Source organism: Pelmatolapia mariae, linkage group LG23 (genome assembly GCF_036321145.2).
Source record: "Pelmatolapia mariae isolate MD_Pm_ZW linkage group LG23, Pm_UMD_F_2, whole genome shotgun sequence".
In the NCBI taxonomy this organism is placed as follows: Eukaryota; Metazoa; Chordata; class Actinopteri; order Cichliformes; family Cichlidae; genus Pelmatolapia; species Pelmatolapia mariae.
This window is the reverse complement of record NC_086246.1, coordinates 37,261,103-37,285,311: the sequence shown is the minus strand read 5'-3', so window position 1 is coordinate 37,285,311 and position 24,209 is coordinate 37,261,103. Positions and strand designations below refer to the sequence as shown.

Sequence of the window (24,209 nt, the reverse complement as noted above, 5' to 3'; positions counted from 1 at the left end):
GTCGCGCTGAAAACACTTTAATTAGACAGGTGGCAGTCATCTATTAAATAGAGTTCACCACCTGTGCGGTGACTGATGGCATCAAAACAGAATGTTTCCTCTTTACTCTGTTTTTCGCAATTTTACTTTTTTAGGAGGGTTTAAAATGTATTTGAATTCAATTACAAAAAGAAGCTGAATAGCTAATGCAATTAACTCCAAATTCTTGGAAATTTAAAGAGTTATTTAAAACAACAGCGGAGGATGGACTGAGTCTAATTAAAGATTTAATCATGCTTATAAAGGCTATATTAATGCAAATAATAAAGGGATATCTAATCTACTCTCAGACAATCTCTCCATAACTATATTAAGGCGGGCGAAATAAGTTAATATATGGTAAAAAAAGAAGACTGGCTAACTATATGAAGGTCTACCACCTCAAGCTCAGGCCTGTGCAGAAACACAATGTGATCATTGTTTTAGGACTGTAATGTGATTTTGTAACGGATATAAGTTTATTAAGGTTATCAACCCACAGAACAATTTCATTTTAGTGATACTTCAATTAGAAATGTGTTAACTAGACTCAAAAAGGTAGCTGTTTGTTACAAATGTGACTGATAGTAAAAAAACAAAAAAAAACAAAAAACAAAAACTAAAAAAGCTAATTTAAATAAAAGATTTACTAATACTGGAAAAAAAGAGATTTCATATCAAAGAGAAAGAACCAGTAGAACAAATATCTGTATGTGAATGAACATTAGATTAATCTGAAAACAGGGGATTGTATAAAAATGGATATAATTTAACTTGCAGTTAACGCAAATTTTTAGTTAAATCTCATGAATAAAAGCTGAATGTCTGCACTTCAAACACATCTTCTTTGATTCAAAATCCACTGTGATCATATGCAGACGCAAAATCACAAAGTCATATGTCATTGACGAATTACTTACTGACCGAACTCGTGTGTGTCTGCAGTCTGCTGTCAGCCAAAATGTTAACAAGGACGCTTTCGAATGTTCAAAACCTACAAGTGACTCAACAGTGTTTTATACTGTCTGCATTTTCCCTTATTTTCAACGGCACCTGCTAGCATGTAATACGCAATTACCACAGGATGGTGGGGGCAAAGCACACAACGACCAAATAACAAAAACACAATTCGAGTGAAGCAACCGGTAAAGGGTGGGTGGTACAGTGACATTAGATGCTGGTGTGTAAGAGAAGAACCATGCAAACCAACAATAATGTGCCTGCTGCTTAAAGGATACTCCCTTCTTTGCTGGTTTCTTGCATGCTTTCCATCCCTGGAAGGGCAGCAGCTACACGCCGAAACAGCTGAAAGACAAGAGCAGAATGAAGACAGGGTCACACAACACTTAGCGTCTAATCTAATCCTAATACATTTGCTGATTAGCTCAGGATGGTGGCATATTAGGGTCAAAAAGGAAAAGTAAATACAAAATAAAGCATATTAATTGTTATTACATTACAGTATTACATTATTAATTGAAAGAGCTGGGGAAGGGATAAATGAATCCTCTGTAAAATATGAGCTGGGCCACTCCACATCAAGGAAATCTAAACAGAAAAAAAGTTCCTACCGAACGTTTTTTTGTACAATAACACAGTGGTAGGTTCAAATTCTGTTTTTTTTTAATTCCCGCCTGTGAATTGCTACTTTATCACAGTGGAGGGATTTGTGGGTTCTAGTGATCCCAGGAGTTATGTTGTCGGAGGCAATTTGCCCCGCAGAGTTTCCAAAGGCAAATTAGATCCGGGTGAGGAGCCAGACAAGGAGCGAATCAGGTAACCCCTTATTAAAAAAAAAAAATAAATAAAGTAGAGTCTTGGGGGTGAGCCATGCCTGTTCTTTAGATTGTGCCACTGATGTTTGGCTGCAGTTTATAACAGCCTAAACATGTCTTCAGTCCTGAACATTTAATCAAATGTAACAAATTTGGACATGACCGTAAGGCAGAAAATATTCATAGTATATCAACGTAAAATTTTTCATGGCTTCATTAAAAATATTAAAATTATTATACATAAAAAAGTCAGCTGACAGTGGCTGACATTTCTGGGTCAGGTTGGAGGAATGGATTCTTCATCGAATTACTCTAAAGTCACAAATTTGCAAATGATAACACCATTTTAAAATGACTCCAAATATCTTGTCAGCAATCTGTGACAAGGTACACCCCGATAACAAATCATATTCATAGACCAGTATAGGTAATAAAAATAAATGCCTTCTGCTGTAAGGCTGGCACCGCCCAGCAGCTTGTAAAAGGCAGGACTGTGACCTTTATTCTGCAGGTCTCACAGTGCTCTGTTCAGCAGTGCCATTTCACTGTTAGTGCCCAGAAATAAGGTGAAGAATGACCTCCTCTGTCTCTGCTGCTGTGTGGTGAGCGAGGCGCCCGCCAGGAACACCATTCACTGACAGACACAGTGCAGCTTCCCTTCATCTCACTGCTTATTAACTTCACAGACAGTCATTGTTTCCAACAAAGATCATCTGTTCAGGAACAGAAACACCTTTGATGAACCAGGCTATGCTTCTCTTTGTATCTGAAACCCCTAAATCTTTTCTAAACATTAGCGTTAGTAAGTAAATGTCATTTAGAGAATGAATGCAGAGCTTTGCCTTGGTAGCAGCAGCAGGGCCGAGTTTTTGACCAACAGTGCTAACAAATGAATTTTTCGATAAAAAACAGCTTTATTGCACCATTCTCTGTTTTGGATGTGAACACACTGCAGCTAAAATAAACATGGAGGGTATAAATATGGAGGAAGAAACACTCCATCCTCATCAAGTGAATTTTGCTATGATTCAACCACGTTATTACAGGAATAGAGGCATATTCCAGTTAGGATTTCCAGTTAGCTTTACCTCAGCTAACTGGAATCCCTAACTGGATCTCTGGATTATGTTTGTGCTGTTGTTCCTGTGTTAATCAATCAGAATTAACTATTTAACAGTCACATTGCCAGCTCACCATTTACAGTGTTTTAATGAAGAAATAAATAAAAAGAAAAACATGACAAATGTCTGTGGTTTCATACATGAGCAGTGATGGGAATAACGGCGTTACAAGTAACGGCGTTACTAACGGCGTTACTTTTTTCTAACTAATTACTATTCCTATCGTTACAACGCCGTTACAGTTACTAACAAGGAAACGCGGTCCGTTACTATTTTTCAACAAACAGACGGTTGAAGCTGTGTTCAGCTTACTGCATCTTATATCAGTTGCACGGAAGTAGCTGTAAGTAATCTGGACGCTACAGCTTTAAGCAGCTGCGCGCTCCCGCGGATGCGAAAATGACGATCACTGTCTGGCACAACACCTGGAGCTAAGGGGGCAAAACAGTTGCATGAGTGCTGCTGTTTGACTGAGGAAGAATAAAGTAGTCGTGGAAAGCCAATCACATGACCACTTAAAGACAAAGCAACAAGGTGACATATACCAGTTTATAAATTATGTTGATAGGCCACGTAAAACCAGAGTCATGATAAACAAGATATACGCGGCGTTTTTTCCTCAATAGTTTCGTCATGTTTACTGTCTAAGGACAGCACTAGCAAGCACTCTCTGCTTATGACCAAAACAAAAAAAAAAAACAGCGGAAGTTTTAGGAGTGACGGCGAGAGAGAGCAGAAAAAGAGAGAGAGCGAGTTTTGAGATGTGAGAGATTTGTGACGTTTAGCGTGTTTGGAGTGTGTAGTTAATGTGTTGTCTTGTGTAGTTAGTGTGTAGTGTTGTGGATAGTTTTGTGTTGTGTGTCAGAACAATAAGGCGACTGCTGTCTCCAGGTAGAAACAGCAGTGATACACCTGATGCTGTCAGACCTGCAGGTATCAGGCTGTGATGTTCTCCTTTATAGTGGACAGAAATATTTGGAGTGGCACAAATAATTTGTGTGGCATCTTATTGAATGCAGAACAGCTGATTGTTCTGTAAATAGTTTGAAATGGTTATTTAAAAAAAGGGTAAAAGTAAACTTGTGCATAGGATTTTAAAATTGACAATTAATATTTGCATTTAAAGTTATGAAATATGATTCATTAAAGATGTTTGTGGTTGTTACAGTAAAAAATATAACTTTTTCTACTCTGATTTTATGGTTTTTGTCTGATTTTAGATCAATTGTGTTAATACAGTATGTCAAAATGAAAACATGACTGTAAATTCAGACACGTGAGGTTGTGCTGAAAAGGATGATACCAAACAAGGCAAAGTAAATAGTTTTTAAAGGTAAAATGTGGACGGAAAATCAAAAGTAGTTAAAATGGTATCTGTAGCAGGTATCTGTGTCTGTGTGACGCTCCCATACAATCTTAATAACAAGCTTAATAACCAAGCCAGCAAACTTTAGCATAAAACTCAGCACTCCACCCTAAATAATATGGTCACTGCTGTTTCCAAAAAGCCAACATGCCAGTGGCCAAAATGCTCCCACATACAGCTACAGATGTGGAACGATGAGGCCTGAGATGCTATTTAAGGATCCAGGATTCAACATACTGAAACCTGAAGACTGCCAGCAAGGCACGTTGAATGCAAATCACGTATTAAGAAAGAAATCGGCTGTGAAACCGTTTTATGAGACAGGAAGTCTCTTCTGCGTGTTTATCAGACCTCAGGGACGCACATAGTGAATGTAAACAAAAATCTCTACGGGGCACCTTTAAGCTGCCCTCCATCCAGGCAGCTTTTCAGTGACTGCACCTGTCACTCACAGGGAGAAATGGCAAACGCTCAACACAAGGCTCTCACTGAACCCACTCACCTGTTTGACGTTGTAACCTGTCTTGGCACTGGTCTCTATGAACATGACGCTCAGCTCTTTAGCCCTCTGTTCGCCTTCCTCGATTGTGATTTGCCTATAAATGAAGAGTCGTTTCAATCAAAACACTGCAGATTGGAGATAATAATACACTGCTTATCTGGACACAAAGCCAAGGCTAATTTTGTCATATTAACATTCATCAAAGACAAATGGATGCTGCAGAGAGACTCACTGTGAAGTGCACGATTAGCAGCTTATTTTAGGCTGGTGAGGATACACCAGGCTTGGCTAATGTGTTGAAAATGATTAATTACTTTGTCCTGGGAGAAATTAATAACAGCCAATTTGCATTACATTTTAATGAATCTGGCAGCGATTGTTTGGCTCTCGCTGTGAAACTGAGACTGTGTCAGGTGTCCATTAACACAAACAGAGAGATCAGCTCAATCCTGCTGACTCCACAGCCTCAACAGCCAGCAGGTTCGTTAAGACAAGCGGCTTAAATCGGCCCCAGAAAACTAGACCAGTCTGTCCTCACAGAAAGCATTGTTAGGTGTTTACTCCATTAAAAACATCCGACTGATCTCTTCAAAGCTTCAAAGACAGCAGCCTCATATTTTACCGCTTCCCGTCTCTTTCAGTAACGTCACGTTTGCACAGAAGAAAGCGATTCGGGGATAGAAATAGAAGTTCCTGCAGCGAGAACAGAAAACAGTGCACTAGAGACGTATTTACATAATAACACCACCTGACAGAGTTGCACCAGAGCTTCTGGGACTATTTCTGGATGCATTTGTCTGACTTCCAACTTAAACAACATGGTGCCTCAGTCATCATCAGACAAGCAGTTGGAAAGAAAAGTGCATGATGGATGTGGGATATGTGGCATCCTAGCAACGCTCACGCACACTTGAAAAGCACTACAGTTGTAATCGAAATGACTGACATCAGCTCTCTCGCGTGGCACTGATTATCCCAACAATACCGTCACTCACAGTAATCAAATCCCTTCACAAAAGCACTGATTTGATCATTATTCCCTTTTCATTAAAATACACTTTACCAGACCAGGTGATTCTTTTTTTTATATGTATAGACTTTTGAATTTTAGGTTCAACAGTAAAGCTGGGAGAAAAACATGCACTTTCTGCTTGTAGTTTGAGTCAAGTTGACCAATCACATTTGTGCAGGATTTAGAAGAGCATGCAGAGAACCAGTGCCCGTATTGGATAAGCAGTTTTGGTGACAACTGGTTGAATGAGGCTGAACTATTCAGCTCAGTTCTGACATCAAGGGTCAGCAGGGCGTGGCTGTGGCTTAGAAGGTAGATCAGGTTGCAAGATTGGAGATTTGATCCCTAGCTCCTCTTGTCTGCATGTCAAGACATTGTTGGGGGTAAGATGTAGGATCAAAAACATAGAAGGAAAAAAAAGGGACTGAAACAATGCGGTGAGCTGCTTCTTGTCTTCACACCAGGCTCCGCATAGCTGAGGCTGCCTGGTGTATGATGCACACTAGATTTCTCTGATACAGAGCTCCTGGGGACGTACGGTACCTAAACTATGCATACTTTATCTCCCCTAAGCACTAAGCACTGTGAAAAGCTCCACCACACATGAATAAACAAAGCAACAAACACAAAGCGAGCCCGGCTCAGAGGTGCTCCTCCTGATAATCATTTCATCACACCACAGCACATCACCACACATGAACCTCTGTTTCTCCTCAAGAAATCTACAAAAAATTAACAATGACTTATTTTAAAATGGTTTTAAATGTAAAAAAAAAACAAAACAAAAAAACCCACTTACATATAATGAGATAAGCAAAATATAATTAATGACAACATAAATACTGTTATTTTCTAATAATTACAGAAGCATTTAAATTCTCTAACTTTATTTATTTCATTGTTTTGTCCATAAATCTATATCTCTCTACCCTAATGGCTCTATAGATCTGCATCTATAGAGCCATTAGGGTTTTTGCAACCAAAGGAGTCGCCCCCTGCTGGCCTAAAAAGAATGCAGGTTCAAAGCTTGCATTCACATGTAGTCCAAAATATGGTTCCACCAAACTAATATTGATGCTTTTCTGATGCCTACATGGAAGCCAAGGACACTGTAGTCAACTAGGAACTAAAGCTGTTTGTGGAGAAATGATTTTAGTTAACTGAAAGGAAAAAAATGTCATCTCACAAAAATGATGTGCACATATTCCATAAGAAATGGTTTAAGATTCAGTGTTAGTCACAAATTGCCTGAAGAGGCTGAGAACAGTCTGTACAGCTGTCAGTGAATTTCCTGTACAAAATGCTGTTTGCATTGTAATATATTGTATAATGGTAACAATCATGGAGTATCATCTGTTGCAAGTCCAAGCACATAAGCAAGAGATAGGACACTATGTAGTATTGTTTCATTACAATTTTGCTGGTTGAAACTGGAGCACTAAAAACCTGCAGGGTTTCAGATTTCCTGCACTGATTTCAACAAACCGCTGTCAGGTTTGCAACTACGGCAATAAGGCTGATTTACCTAAGCACGCTGGAAGAGGATGGCGAGGTGATGTTAATGCACTGAACAGCCTTTACTTCTATACCACGGAACATTTACTGGAAGGCTTTAACATCCACACCGCATTATGGGAAAAACTAAACTGCACCGAAGCTAAATTATCCTCAAATTAAAGAGAAAAAGGTTCAGTGAGTTTAAGCACTTTAGCTGGAGGCACACATTTCTAAAATAGCTTGAAGCTTATTAAACATATAAAGACATCACCTGAAATTCCAGCAGCTGAAGATGATAAATATATTTCTTACACTGCGTGGGATAATTTATGTGTGTGTATACACCACTGCAGACCTGCAGCTCCCACGCAGTCTAAGTGTAACCTCAAACCAGAGCTTTTTTACTTCGCCTGTTGTTTTTGTGGCCATGAACCTTTATTGACAGATCCAGCGAGACACATTCTGAAAGCTGCAATCAGCAGCATTTTTTCCTGCTTCCTCTTCACAGTTACTGACAGGCTGAGAGCTCAGACACAAACATGCCAAAGGGAATTTCTCTCTAAGGCCGTCAAAGTTGCTGCTACTGCATGCTAAAATAAAGCTGGCTATAACATTTAAATTACTTGATTCAGGAGGAAAACCCAACATTCAGTAAAAGTTTTGTATTTGACAAATGGAGAAAGAAAGAATAAGACTTCCTGAGTACATTTACATTTAATCAGTAAATCAGGGGATCGGTTTTAGTTCTCGCACCCATGTTTACAGTAGGGCTGCCACGATTAGTCGACTAGTCACGATTATGTCGACTATCAAAATCGTCGACGACTGATTTAATAGTCGACGCGTCGTTTGAAGCTTTGTAAGATCCCAAAAGACGCAGGAATAAGTAGCAGGATTTAAGAGTGTAATAACGGACTGAAACAGAAGATGGCAGCATTGCATGTACAAGGATGCCAGCTGCCGTTAAACCCCGAAGAAGAAGAAGTAGCTCTGTCCCAGAATTCATAACGCAGCCCAGCTCAGTTGTCAACAATGGCGGCAGCTAGTTAGTTTTAATATTACTCTTATTATTCTTTCTGGGTCACAAAATAAACGTTTAACATATTTTCAGGCGAGAATGTAACTGTGTAAACCTCAAATATCTGCTCAGTTTATCAAGACACCACATATTTTCAAAAGCGCTCCGAAGTTTTCGGAGACGTCTGTTACCCACTAGCTCGATAGCTAGCCGGGGGCAAGGCTCACTAGAGCCGCTGAGAACACCGGACTCCCGGCAAATCGTTTTCAAACCCACCGCCGTCTTTCGCTACTCAGGTTAAACATGCATAAGTCACTTAGATAACTTAAAAATGTTATTGTTTGGCTTTTTTTTAGTATTTTATTTGTTCCTGAGTAAATCGGTTTGCCTGAGATTAAAGTTATAGTTTTTACACAGCTGAATAAACGTCAAGCAGACAACTGGTTATCAGAAGTGTGAGATGCTCGAGAATATACTCCGATGTCCCGTTATATTTTAGATAGCAAGGAGTTTATTAAACTTCACCGAAACAATCTGCAAATTTCATTAAAATTTAATAAACTATCATCTTGTCTTTATTTTTAGTTAGCACATACTTTAAACACTTAAAGCTGTAAGCTAATGATAGTTATATAAGAGCAGATGCATGCTGGTGCAATAAGCTGTACGTTTTACGTCCAATGGATGCATGATCTGATTAGTCGACTAATCGCAAAAATAATCGGTGACTAGTCGACTATCAAAATAATCGTTTGTGGCAGCCCTAGTTTACAGACAGAAACCTACTCTTACGTTTCATTCATTACCACGCTCAAAGTCAACCTTCCAGTTAGCAAACGGTCATTTATAACCATTTATAACCAAAGTTCTGTTACTTTTCATAGCCTTTTGTTTCCCGACAGGAACTGACCCTTCCAGTGGTGTGGCGGGAACAATGGGAAGCACTGTGAGGTCATTTATCATTTAGTCAAACTGGTTGTGGTTCATACAATCATGGGAAAAAAGAAAGTTCATCCTCTGTCAGTTTAAAGGTTTTACACGTCAGGACACAATAAGGAATTAGCCGGTCCCTATCAGGTCTTAAAATTAATGTAAAAGTAATGCAACAACACATGACACACGTGCCTTTCTCTTATTTTGTATACATGTATGTACCTATATATATTTGCTATTTATTCCTACTGTCTACTTTTTATATTGTAGATTGTGTGGAGCACTTACAATTTCTTTGCACATGTAAAATGACAATAAAGGGCTATTCTATTCTATATTATTTATTTAACAAAAACTAAACCAAAATATAGAAGCAGTGTGTAGAAAAACCAACTACAGCATGTAGAACCACATTTAGCAGCAATAATCCCATTAATGTGGAGGAATTTTGTTTCAGTCTTTTTTAAAACATGGCTACAGTTCATTGAGGTTTGCAGGCATTCATTTATGAACAGCTCAGGTCCCACCACTGCATTTCAGTGGTGGGACCTGAGGTCTGTACTTCTTCTGGATCAGTGCATTACGTTGGTTATTTTCTTTTTCAGTCATTCTCCGTCACGTTTTGCTGTGTGGCAGGCAGGAGGAAGGACCCAAATTCAGGACTCTTAGATGGGAAATTACACTCAAAGCGCAGCTTTGTTCGCTGGAAACACTTTTCAAAAGAAATTAACTTACAAAAAACCAGAACCTTAAACATGAACTAGAACCTAATCTGGACTCAGGGAACTAATACTAGGAAACATAAACTACGAAAACAAACCAGGAACTACGAACTAGAATTTGGTCAGGAACACGGAGGGAAAAACAGACAGCATGGTGAGGGTACGACGCGACAAAGAGCAAAGGAAAACACAGGGTTTATATACACGGAGAGATAAACAAGGGAATAAGACACAGGAGGAGAGCACAACTGGGAGTAATCAGACCTAAGAAGACAAAGGAAGACAAAGACTGTCAAAGTAAAACAGGAAGTATAACACAGAGACGCTGAGTTGACACTGAGACTGTGATGAACTGTGGAACAGGAAAAAAAAGGACAGAGAAGACATGACACTGGGAAGATACACTGACTGAAATTAGAAGCTAGAACAACAAAATATAACCTCAAGAGAACTAAAACCATGAATAACAAATAATCAAGAAATATAGATTAAATACAAAACACTGGGGAACACCCAGGACCATGACATTCTCTTGGAGATTTGTTGCTGTGCTTGGGATCATTGTCCTGTTGATTACCCAGTCTGCCTCATATTTGACTCTAGAATAATTAATATTTATTTGTATGAGGTGAACATGCTAACTGAGGCCCTTATAGTCTGAGATCTAGTTCTTTCATTTTTTCCAGTTTCGTAGAGCATTGTGTTAACACACCTGAAATCTCCAGACTAGCAAACCACCAGTCCTTCAGCTTGGCAGATAACTCATGGGTAAAAATTTTACCAAAGTAAAAGCTGTGCCCACATTGGGGATGTAATGTCACAGTTTGCTGGATATACTTCTTGGACTTCCTGACAACAAATGTTTTTATGTAAACAAAAACAAAATTTAAAAAAATGTATATTAATATCATAAATTTGGTCATTTTAACTGATATAACAGCTTGGCTGCATGAGGGTTTGTCTCCGTCTGTATTTCAACACATACTCTGCATAAATAAATAACATGTAGTGGGTAAGTTAAATGTTTTGCACTTCTAAATGGTTTCAGAGAAAAAGGCAGTAACTTTCTAAAAGATTAGCTGGTCATTTTCATTCAATTTTCACATCACATAGTTTTTACCATCTGAAATTGATCTCCAGCCTGCATTTTATACACATCAACACATTTTTGCACCAGGACAAAAGTAATTTTATGGTTCAGTTCTCTCTTTCTTTTCTCCTGTTCACTAACGTATATTTCTGCTCCATGTCCTCTCACGTCTACCCTGTTTTTTTTCAGCCGGCCCACTTGAAATCAATCTCAGGTTTATTAAACACTGCGTCTCATCAGCAGTTTCTCACCTACTCTTTCCTCCACAGACACAGTCTGCAGCTTCATATGGAATATGAATAAAAATGAATTCCCTCATGCACACAGCTCATGATGCTCAAGTGTCCCTACAGACGAAAACACTAAAGCAAGCAATAATTTTCCCTCTTCGAAGCAGGCTGTCTGACAGGAAGTCCTCCAAAGACAGGAGCCCCCCCCCCCATAATCACTATAATAATAATAATAATACTAATAATAATAATAGTAATAAACATAGCCAGTTTATTTCTCATTGGGGTGGCGTTAATATTTATATAAGATTTTTCACTCCAACATCTAACATCAGCTGGCTGCAACATACTGATGACCTCCTCAGGTATGCCCCCCCTTTCATCCTACAACAGCTGCAGTTACAAAGCCATGACATGAAGGCGTCTCAACCCGCATGGTTTATTGACTTTGAAACTGATGGAGCAGCAGCTGCAATGGGCCTATGCAGAGGAGCAGCCACACTCCTGTGTGGAAAGATCAACCCTAGCCTGACTTTCATATTCACTGCATCAATCTCAGGTCAGAATCTGTGATCCGTGATGCTGTAGAACACATCGCAGACTGATTCATTTTTACATTTCTGACTTAAACTCCAAAAGACTGTGGCTGATCTCAGTAAACAAACAGGGTCACCTCCTCTCCTGTTGGAAGGTTTCCAGATGTGGGCGTTCCAGGAAACCCTCCACAGAAAAACAGAGCTAATCCATCATCAAAGCAGGCTGCTTTCGTGGGAATTTACGGTAGCACATTATTTACTTTGACCCTTTTCTTTGCAATGTTGTCAGTTCTAGCCAAATCTGGCCAAATGATGGTAAATCCTCTGATAAAAATGCTTATTCTCTTTTATCAGAGGATACACCGGATCATCCTTTATAATTCAACATTCATGAACACCAAAGGTCAATGTAACTGACAAGATCTAAAGTTTAACTTTTGCATCAAACTTGCTTGATTTCAGTTTTGGTGTCCACATAGATTTAGAAGTCTCTCCAACAAAGATTTGTTCATTAGATCAGAGTGACATACCTCTTGTCTGCCAAGTCTGTTTTATTGCCAACAAGCATGATTATGACATCACTGCCTCGCTCCGTTCTCACATCATCGATCCATTTTGATGTCTGCTGGAAAGAATTGACATCTGTTGAAAAAGGAAAAATATTTTTAAAAAAACTGTTAAAAAACTAACATCAGACTCAAATGACTGACATTTGATTTGATTTTTAAACATGCGTGGTAGTGCCAACACAGGTCCCCCGCAGGAAAATCTATTTGTATAATAAAAAGGATTGTAATAAATTATAAGGCTGTGTGTCCCATCCATGATCTATTCAGTTCTTTTATTAAAAACATTTATGAAAATGTATGAAATTTTATGATGTTGTTTATCATAAAATAATGCAAAAAATGTTCTAGGCAAAATTTGAGTCACTATCAGACTGTGTAAAGATTTTTCTTTTTAATCCACAAGACAAAATATGATATCAGATTATTTTCTAATTTTACTGTAGACGATGTATTTCTATTGAATGGGTGACAAAAACATTAAATGTGTAATTCACTTTTGGTTTTCAGGTTTGATAATGAAAACCTAATAAATGATGATTTTTGCATACATTTTTCATGTTTTTCTTGGAAATTCACTGTTTTTTTCTAAAATATTTCTCATAGATTTGTTTTATTTTTTCTCCCAGTGTGACATTTTTTCAGCAAAGCTATACTAGTTTCTCCATATAATTATTGATTACTTAATAATTATCATTAGTCTATTTTTCTATTAAATTTGCCCCTGTTTTCATATAAATTTATCATTTCAGTCTTGAATTTATTTATTTTTCTCCTTCTTGGTTGGACTTTTGTTGTTTTTTTCCATCAGTGTTGGAAATGATGTAATTTTGTAATTTCTCTGTGAAAAACAGATGTAACAGTTATAATCTCACTGATAATCTTGCATTAATAAAGAAGATTTACAGTTTTAAAAATGACTCCCAGTCTAAAAATAATAGCTGGTAGAGGACGTGTTGACGTGCACATGAATATGGTTAGTACTGTATATGGAATTACACAATAAATCAACATACAACACCGCTACTTCTGGCTCTGGAACATGTTAAGGTTACTAATAAATTCCTTTGACCTTGTCGGGTTGAATGAGTATGCATGCTGGCCAGCATGTAGATAAAGGGTCATGTTGTATTTGTGGACTGGGAATTTGATGAGACAAGACTCCATGTTTTTTTCAAGGTGAAAGAGAACATGGGTTAAGGAGGAGTGGATAGTTAACCTGTGTTTTTCCATAAAGGGGGGTAAATTAATTTCCTGCATGCTGAGTGTCCCAATTGTTTTCTCTTTTGGACAGAAAACATGATCCAGATAAAGCTACACAGTACAAATAGAAGCAAAACCAGAAAGAAATATGTTGTGGAGAAGCAGAAAAATGGTTGTTGTTAAGGGTGGAAAGATAAATTGGAATGTGAAATGAAATCTAAGTGACAACAATTTTGCTCCTTTTATTTGTTTTAGTCACTTTTGATGGGAAATATTGAGATGATACTTGATATTTGTAGAATATGATTGTGGAAATCCAACTGTTTCACAAAATAAGACACAAAATGTGAAGCAGGAATGACTTCAGCAGGTGTAGCTCAGGGTCCTCCAACCAAAGCATCCGACGGCCTTTATGTAAGTTTAAAGCAGCTCATTCTTCTGTGAGCAGTACACAGAATAATTAAAACAGGACAACACAAACAACTTAACTGAACTTTACTCTTCAATAAGATTTCTGGTGGTGGTCAGAGGGCCCGGTGGCGCCAGTGTCTGGCAGCCTCGCCTCTGTCAGTGCGCCCCAGGGCAGCTGTGGCTACAATGTAGCTGCCATCACCAGTGTGTGAATGTGTGTGTGAATGGGTGGATGACTGAATGTAGTGTAAAGCGCTTTGGGGTCCTTAGGGACTAAGTAAAGCGCTATACAAATGCAGGTCATTTACCATTTACCAAGATTTTGCACAGGGCTGCAGAGTCAGGTCTTAACCACCTGTTTTGCTTCTCGGGTCGATATGAGGTCACTTTTTATTGCTGCCGTTTACAATTGAAGTTAAACATCTGGCTGGTTAGTGTTAATAAAGTGCAGCTTCAAATAAACTCTGCTTGGACTTACAAACAATTCCGTCTTCAGGAAAAACACCTGTTAGCCTTGAGTAACGTTATCTTTACCTCACCTGTTCCTTGTTGCAATCTCTAAACCAATCTCTAATATAATGGAGAACTTCCGTGGACTTCCTGTTCAAAGGGAGTGCCGGCAAGCTACTCCAGAAGGGGGTTTCTGAAGCTTTTTGATCAAAGTAGTTAAGACACTAGATACAGTTCACTTTTACTTCTTTTAATTGGAGTAAAATACCTCGATGACATCACAGCCTCATGAGCCACTTTAGGAAGTGAGAAGCAGCAGAGATTTTATAGTATCAGCCTCTAGATAGCATCAACCACCACAAAGAGCTTTTTCTTCTACACACCTGGACATTTCTGATGGACTTTGACTACGCTCCTAACGTCTGTTGGAGTTATCGTTTGGAAACAGGCACTATTAAGGGAGCCTGCCCTGTCATAAATCCTTAAAGGCCCAATCAGCATGCATTAGTTCAAAGTTTTATGAGCGCTTTATGAGCAAATTTAAGCTCCCAGTAAGAACAATTAAAGGACATAAGCCTCAACATATTATCTGCCCACTAACCATTACCCAGCATGCCTTTCAGCAGAGTAACTGCGGCATTATTAGTGTTAATAATTAATAAACATAGACAGGTTATTGTGTGCCATGTTGTGAAAAGAGCTACCTGTACAGAATTAATGCATCATATGATTAGAGCTGTGAGTATGAAGGGTGCACAGTTAATATAGGGCCCCTCTCAATACTCTGCAGCTCTTCTGCCTGCAGATAATAAAACACATTTAACCCTCTGAAAAGCCACAGTGGGTGTTTTGTCTGACTCTGCTGTCAGTAAAGGGAAAAAAGCAAATATTGGAACAGTTTATCAAAAGTTCACCATCTCTAATTTTAATAACTAATATATCTTTGTTGCTTTATGCACCTGTTTTCCTTTCTCATTGTATTTTTTTTCCAGTTTGCCGAAAGAGAGCTTACACCAGCGACGCTAAACCGAACAAGACCTGTTAACTTGGAGGAGACACTAAGGAGATGACGGGGCTGCAGAGCTGGAGCTAAAAGGAGGAAACATAAACGGTTCCAGCATCATATGGGGAAGGAGAGATCCTCAGGCAACAAGACTGATGAGCTCAGAGTGCTGATTAAGACACATGGGTGCAGTGTGATGCACTTCATGGAAACATGGCTCACAAACACACTTCCTGGACCACAATGCAGCCAGTACTGGGCTTCAGAACGGTTACTGTTGGTGCTGTTTACATTCAATCAGCTGAAGCAGAGGTAGCATCTGACCTATCGAGGGATTACGTTTGTAAATGAGCAGTTTGACTAAGGTCATGCCTGTCTGTTTATATCTCCGAGGTTTACACTTATCTCCATCACTCTCTTTACCATCCCTTTTAATAAATACATTCAAAATACAGTATCCCGGTATCCTTTGCACAGCCTTTTGCATGCTTAACATAAAAACTGTGACATATCAATAAAAAAGAAGCAGCAATTGCACTGACTTGTGATGTCATAGACCACCACGGCCACGGTGGAGTCCCGTATATAGCTGGGGATGAGGCTCCTGAAGCGCTCTTGTCCTGCTGTGTCCCAGAGTTGCAACCTCACCTGGGGTTCAGAGAGTGAAAGCTGAGGAGGCTGAGATCATTCAGATAGTCAGAGAGCCTGAAAACAGTAAGCTCCCCACACACACGCACAGCACAGAGCCTGACACACATTCATTATTTATACAAGCAGACCTTTCATTTCCAAGGTCGTACAGCTGTATGATAGATTCTCTGAGATCAGCAGACACATTTAAACTAGCAGGACTACATGCAGTCAGACAGGTCATTGTTCCACAGCTGAACACAATCACAGTTCACACAGTTTCTGTCTGAGGGAGACAAACATTTAACATCTATCTCGTGACACGATACAGCTGTAACTTACCGTTCGATCTTCCAAGTACATGGTTTTCGACAGGAAGTCGATTCCAATTGTGGCCTGGTTTAGGGAAAGAAGATAACCACGGATCAACATCACTCCAAATACTCAGAAAAGCAAACAGCGAGGAAGTGAATCAGCCACATTAACCTCCTAAGACCCGAAGTCTTCCACGACATGCATTTTTCATTTCTCTTTGATATTTGGCCATATTGGGGCCCGATGAATGTAAAAACAAAGAATTTCCAGATTTTTTTTTTTACCTTATTTTTGTTTTTAAGAAAAATGAGAGCCACAAATGAGGAATTTCATTTAAAATTTTGATAGAACAGTAGCAGTATAATGTCCTCGTAAGTGGATATCAGGCCCATGTAGAGCAAAATTGAGTATTTTGGTCAAAATAACCAAAAACCAAAAGGTCCTAGGAGGTTAAAGATGCAAAAGGTGAAGAAGGGGACAGACTCTTCACGCAGGCATAATCACATCACCCTCATGTAGGGGATGATCAATATCCACACAACATGGTGAATGTTCAGTTTTATCGCACTGCTGATTCAATTCTAACTACTTACAAGTTTCTAAAGTCTATTGATTCATCATCAAATACAGACACTTGCAGAAGGTCACAGTGTGTCAGCATCACCCTGCAAATGTTCACTTAAATAATAAGAACAGCTGCGTTATTTTACTCTCTGATTGGTTGTTTTAATCACAGCTCTCATCGTACATTTACACAGTAACAGCAATCTAATAATTTCCTTATTGTGTCATAAGGCAGATGGCACTGTGTTCCCTCTTCAAAGGATGTTTACTCTCCGCAGCCAAGCCCACAGCATTCTGCTTTGCTGCCTGCCATGATATCATCAGGTGCTTTGGCTCAGACAAACTGCACCCAAGAAGTCAATATTAAACTGCAGACCTGAGGTTGGTTCTTTTAGTGGATTCAATGGGCTGAAAAATGTACTTTCACATTGAAAATTATGAGCAGGGCTTCTTTTAAAGATATGCAATTAAGTTTGTTAAGTTAATTAAGTTTTAAGTTCGCCATCAAATCCGCTAATTTTTTATGTAGAATAACTTTAGGATATTTATTGAAGTCAGGCAGAATTTTATCTTTCTGTCAGAAGTTACAGATCCTCAAAAGGCAGAAGGTTGGTCGTGCTTTTTAACACACAGTATTTTTTCCATTATTTTTGAGCGCTCATAGTTTCATAAGTACAGCAGACATCTACATGAAATGTTCAGGGCTGAAAAACGCGCTTGATCTCTTTTGGAAACTGCAACCAAATGAATTTTAAATCTCACCCCAATTGTCAAAATGTCTTTTTTCTTCAGAAAGATTTGAGCATCAGTACCACAGGATATATCATAGTTTGAATAAGTCTGTGCTCTATGTAGCAGTAAATCATAGTAGCAGGACAATCTATGGATTGGATCTATGGCTTTCCAGTGCTGTGATAAGTTAGCAGTTTCTGCTCTCGTCTAAATATGATTTAACCTCATATTTAATACATGTTTGTCTTCTGCTCACACTGTGTTTTACAATTTTCTAATAGTTTTTACGAGACGCTTTTACACGCCCACTCTTCATTTTTACCACAAAACTGAAGCCGCTCTCACTGAAGAATAAACTGTGACTTCTGTAGTGAATCATGGCTTGATGAAAAGCACAGTTTGCCTTCTTTCAGGAGCAGTTTTTATTCTTTTGATATCACAAAGGTAACGGTAACAAAACGATAGCTTGGTTGCTTGAACGTCCAACAATACGTCAGCTCTCAAAAGCTTAATGATTTGCAGTCAAGTTGGAGAACTAAACCCAATTCTGTTGGACACCATGTATCTTTAATATTAAGAATAAATTGTTGATGGATATGGATGACACACAACCAGCTACTACTAAGTCTACAGCTGCAGCTTTGAGGTGTCTGACCTCGGCCTGCAAACAGGAGTGGCCAGTTGGAGCCAGTACTGTGGACGGGTGACAGGTCTGGATCAGAGGATGAAGATGCACATAACAATAATTGTGCTGATCTCTAAATAAGCAGCCGGATGTATATATTGTGTTTTTTCTGTGCTGAGCAGCTCTGCGGGGTGCCCACTGCCCACTTTGACAGAACTGGGCATCAGCAGCTTGCTCACGCACTCGTTTCCTTGGTAATGCCAGCTACCACAGTGGACTAACTCAGAGAATCTGGCACAAAGGACAGGATGTCATTTATACTGCTGCTTTAGACCCACTCACATCAAGCACTGCCAGGATTAAACTCACCAGCCTCAACAAATTCAAATTATAAACATTAAACATGATTAGAAGTGAAATCTAAAATACCCCACCCATTTTCTTTCTGGAAGAATATCTTTTATATGCGCCAGCATACCGACGACACCAGATTCAGTTTGTGGAAGCTAGGTAAGGAGCAAAACAGCAAAAGTTTCCTTTTTTAGAGACGACTCCCTTAAAGAGATAAATAGCCTCCATGGGTGAACAGAGGGACGTCCTGAAGAGCTGATATAAGAAGACCGGTCGAGTCCAAGACTAAAAATACCAATCTAAAGATGAATGTGGTATACTAGGGGGTTAAAAGTGTCCTTTTTTTAAACTATCAACATAGACTCGCTTTTAAATTATTATTTTTTTATATGAGAAAACAAATGCTATTATAATTTCTTTAAAAAAATTGAAATTGAATTAAATTAAATTGCATTAAAAGAATAAAGATGTTTTTCTGGGGAAGTGGCAGAGGTGCTGTAGACTCTTCTTGGCCCTAGTTTTAAATATAGAATCCCACATGGACAACTATACATGAGAAGGATTAGATCACGAGAAATTATTAATATCCCTTTTAAATCTTTAACCAGTGCGTGTCGTTGGAAGACAGACGAAGCCTTTACGGCCCATCCTGCTGGCATCTAGGGATGAAAATGAATTTAACTGATCGGAGAGAGTTCGGTGACGTTATATTTTTAAGTAGAGTTTTTGTGGTAGTGAATTACAAAGAAATAAACACTGAACAGAAGAGACAGAAAATTACTGGTTGCTGCCTTTATGTTTTTAGAGAATCTGAACATTTCTACTTTCAAGGTCCTCTGTCTGGCAGGGACGCAGCTAAAACCCGCAGACCTCGAATCACAGCGAGCAATCACAGCGCCGCACTCAACAGACATTTAAGAACACAAAAAAATCCAACTGCTCTTAAGTTTCTAGTAGGATGACAGAGTGCATCTATGATGAAGTCTCCATTCTCACTCAGCTGGCTGTTTGTGTTTGATAAATGCACAATAAATAGAAATTAGAGCTTCCTGAATTTTATTAATAATATTAGAATCAGTGCACTCACTCATAATTTTTAGTCATTAACATTAAATTTAAGATTTAACCAGTGTTTCAGTCCTGGAGCAGGAAAGAGGAAGACACGGGAGCAGTTCATTGTTTTGCTGTAAGAATGAAAAATAAAACCAAGCGGTGACATCTTCAGCTTGTTTGTTTTATCAAACCCTGAGTTTCATGTGTCGACAATTCAGCTATTAGCCAGTTTAAAACCAAGGCGAAGCTCATAGTTCTTTTTTAAAAATGCCAGTTCTCTGCTGACTCAGTAGCTGCAGAGCTCCAAACCTCCTCTGGCATTAACATCAGCATTAAAACTGTGTGCCAGGAGCTTCATGGCACGGGTTTCACTGGCCGAGCAGCTCCTGAAGGTTTGATGCGACAATTATTCATACAATTTAGAATAATAATTTTATTTTTATAGCAGCTACAAAGTGTTTCGTCAATCTGAAAAAAAAAAAAAAAAAAACACTGAATATTTTTAAGATATATCAAAGTGTCAAAAAAGGTTACTTTGTCACAACCTCTATGTACATAACAGGATACAAAATCTATATTTACTGTTCGGTTTGACAAAGGTGGTTTGGATTAAAACACAACAGTTGCCACTTTTTTTATAGCCCTGTTTGCTTGGTCACGTGGCTGCAGTGACGAGGCTGTTCCAAAATTTAGGTTCTACAGCCTCAAAGCGTAGATGCCTCTGGATTTAAAATTAGAGCCTGTATCAGTCAAAAGGCCCTGATAACACGATTCAAGAGACCGACTGCTGGAAGGTGGTCTCAGCAGATTTGTTATATAAGCAGGAGCCTGGCCATGAAGGGTTTTAAAAGCAATTCTGAATTTCACTTTAATTGTTAGCGCTTTGACAGACTGGCGACCCTTTCTCTCGCTCTGTGACTGGAGCGACAGGCTCCAGCCCCCGAGACCCTGAATTAGATATGTGGAAGAAAATGGTTGGATGGATGAACAAATTTGGAATACTGAAATGCCAAAGGAGCACCAAAAAAGTAATATGTTAGCTTCTATCTATCTGTGATTAGACGCTCCCCACGACACCGAATATGAATTGTCCAATAAATCAGATTCACCCCTTGCTACACTAAGTAGCTGAATATTTGGGCACAGCAGACAGATGCAATCACAGCCTGGCAGTCGGGCCTGAGTGACAGCTCCACCACAGCTGACAGGAGCGCTCTGCTCCCAGAGGCCTCTGAGCCCTTTAGCATGTGCTACCAGGCGGTGCGGACGCCTGCTTCTGTCTCTCTCGCGGCTGGATGGCTGCTTGATGGGAGGCTGCTGCTTTAGAGGCAGCAAATGTAGCTCACCTCGCTCACGTCCTCCTGCTGACTAAAGCCACCGCCACGCTCGGTTTCATCTTTCTGATGGCCCTCTGTCTCTGACTTTACTTGAGCTCTTACTTCAAAAGACTCAACTGGATCTGCTCAAATCTAACGCATGAAAATAAAAGCAAGTGAAACCATGACTTCTTAAATCTGCTCATCGGGACAGATGTCTCCTACGGGCTGTATTCTTATCGTTTTTCCACCCTCACCAGGCAAATCTAGCTTCCCCGCTGAGCAGCCGCATAAACACTCACACTCAACTAATGTGTGCTGAATTTTAATTAATACTCAGTTGTCTCTGGAGTTGAGTCTGCAAAATCATTTACAGCCCTACCTGTCACCGAGCCAGGCGGGAAACAAGAGGCATTAAGACACGGGCAGAGGAGGGCAGCAACCACACACACACACACACACACACACACACACACACACACACACACACACACACACACACATGCATCTAGGAAAGACTTTTTAGCTTTGACTTTGATCTGTGGCTACATAGCTGAGGTTATGGCATCTGAAACAAAATGGTTAATCCACTAGCTTTAAAAAAGAGAAAAAACAAAGGAAAAAAAGCACCATCAACAAGGACTTTCAAATGATTTTAGCTTGTGCACACATTTGATAACCTGATTTTTTTTGTATTTCTCTCTGCCTGCTGCCATTACAGCAGAGAGGGGCAGAGACTGACATTAAACAGCATATGGGGAGCTTATTAAATAAGCAGATGCTATCAGCCCAGCATCTGTTTGCCTACCATGTCTGAAGAAGCATGGGGGAAGGAACGGTGTCTGTCCATTCAGGCACCATAAAGATGGTACAGTTATTTTTCCTCAGAAGCATGTCCACCCCACATGCACGAGCACACACACACACACAGACACACACACACGTTTCTCAGAATTACTGCACTTAGCACCGACTGTGACGGCTGTTAGATTTCAAATTCATAACTTCTCCTGCTGCATTCGGGACTCAAATTTTCTGCAGTGGCCTTGATGCAAGGCAACCTGTAGGCAAGAACTGATGCCTGCATTCACTCCAGGTAATGGTACTTAAGTATTCAACACTCTGAAAACGTTGCAGGAAATGACTGTCACATTAGAGGGCCCGTGCATTAGAGGGCTCATATAAGTCTGACTTTTTCCAGAGGGCCCTGGACTGTGCCAAAGCTGCCTGTTGTCTCAGATTCATAGTGTTTATGGAGCCATGAACAAGAGACCCCCAGGGGGTGGAGGGTTTCCAGCTCGGTGATCTGAGAATCTTGTCTCTGCTTTTAGTGTGGATCATGTGGTCCTTCTGGCTTCATCGAGTGACGACCTGTACTCCCACTGGGGCGCTTTGCAGCCAGGATGAGAATCAGCACCTCGCAGTCTGAAGCCATTGTTCTCAGTCGGGTGAAGTGCCCACTCTAGGTTGGGGATGATGTGCCTTCTAGTATCTCTAGGTCTTGTTTATGTGTGGGGTGAAGAGTGTAGATGGAGATCTGCAGAGGTTGCACTGGTCTGTTACGGTGAAAAGAGCAATGCTGTTGATTTACTGGTTGAACTACATTCCTACCAATCACCTATGGCTGTGAGTAGTGACTGAAATAAGAATGTGTCAGACGGCTGAGAGCCGCTACACCTCCACACTGGAACAAGCAGTGGAGTGGTTCAGCTTCTAAATAGGATACCTCTTAGACGCCTCCCACCTGAGGTGTTTTTGGAACCCAGGGAGGAGACTCAGGGGAGTCTCAGCTGGCTTAAGAATGCCTTTGTCCCCGCCCAGCAGGGCTGCGGAAGGAGGCCAGTCCAGTTTCTCTCTTCCCACAGGAGGAAATGGAATATGTTGCAGGAGGAAAAGGCTTTCCTACTTAGCCTGCTGATTAGTGACAAAATAATGACCTCTTAAAGCTGTAGATAAAAAAAAACAAAGAAAAAAAAACAGTAAAAAAACGAAGATGCTAAAATTCTGAAGTTGTCATCTGTGTCACTGACATCTTTGTTCCCTTTGCAGAATTGTAAAGGACTTCCCGAATTTTGTTCTTGAAAAGCGCTAAATAAATAAATAAAAACCTTATCCCCCATTTAAGATTGTCAGTGGTGGATGGACCATCATTTCTGTGCTGAAAATGAAATGTTTTCTTTTCACACAAGCAGTCCTATGCAGACCTTCCTCAGAGCAGGCAACTCACTACTTTCTGGCAGAGAACTACAACCTCGGAGATCCTTATCCCAGGTGATTCACACTCATCAGATCACCCACTCTTAATTAAAAGTAAGTACTACAAAAACTAGCTTAAAAGTTATGCAGTGGCATTTAGATGAATGTAATTATCCAGAGGATTTGACATGTTATTAGCATGAATGAACAAACAAATGAATCCCCTTTTCCCACGACACACTAAGACATCATAAAAAAAACCTCCACAGCCAACCTTAGCCAAATATGAGCTTCTTCCACTGCAATTTGTGAGAATGAAACTAAAGAAATGACTGTGCACCACGGAGACTCAGTAGCTTAAAGACCAAAAAAGACACGAGCCCCAGCAATCAGTGTGAAATGTCTGGCTCTGTAGACTTTCATGACTTATGAGTTTAGAAATATAAAAGGATACAGAAGCAGCTGTGAAGACGCAGCATCACAGAGCTAACACAGACAGTTTAATCCACACTCAATGAGCCATCCAAATCTCATTACAGCACAGCACAGAACTAATGCGAACGCTGAAGAATAGAGACTTGTCGTTCTCCCTTTTGGAGGGTTAGCATAATGCAGAAAGGGCAAAGAAAACCCACCAACATGGATAATATAATAAAATGGATAATGTCAAACAGCAACATCATCACCCATCAATATCTGTCATTAATACCTTATGTGGTGTTTATTCAATTCATATAAAAATTACATGGAAAAATATGGTGGACCAGACTGTTACTATGATGAACTACTGGAGAGTTCTTAGTAAATGATTTAATTGGTAGTAGAAATATATATGTATGGGAGGGGTTGTACTATCATGGGTGAAAAGTAATCTTGGAAATCAGAACCAGTTTGCTCAAACTGATAACATTAACTGCAGTTTAAAACTGTGACATGTGGGGTTCCTCAGGGCTCTTTTTTTAAGACCACTGCTG

At 39.6% G+C, this 24,209-nt stretch overlaps 1 protein-coding gene across 1 annotated transcript in view; it reads right to left on the bottom strand.

Moving 5' to 3' along the window:
• rab6ba (RAB6B, member RAS oncogene family a) overlaps nucleotides 1-24,209 on the bottom strand; it is a 65,196-nt gene that overhangs the window by 8,170 nt on the left and 32,817 nt on the right. Inside the window, exons 3-7 of the mRNA XM_063466738.1 lie at nucleotides 16,426-16,479; nucleotides 15,996-16,101; nucleotides 12,351-12,462; nucleotides 4,783-4,876; nucleotides 1,257-1,323 (exon numbers count right to left, since the gene is read on the bottom strand). Of these exons, the coding sequence (XP_063322808.1) occupies nucleotides 1,257-1,323; nucleotides 4,783-4,876; nucleotides 12,351-12,462; nucleotides 15,996-16,101; nucleotides 16,426-16,479 (433 nt within the window). The remainder of the gene's footprint in view (nucleotides 1-1,256; nucleotides 1,324-4,782; nucleotides 4,877-12,350; nucleotides 12,463-15,995; nucleotides 16,102-16,425; nucleotides 16,480-24,209) is intronic.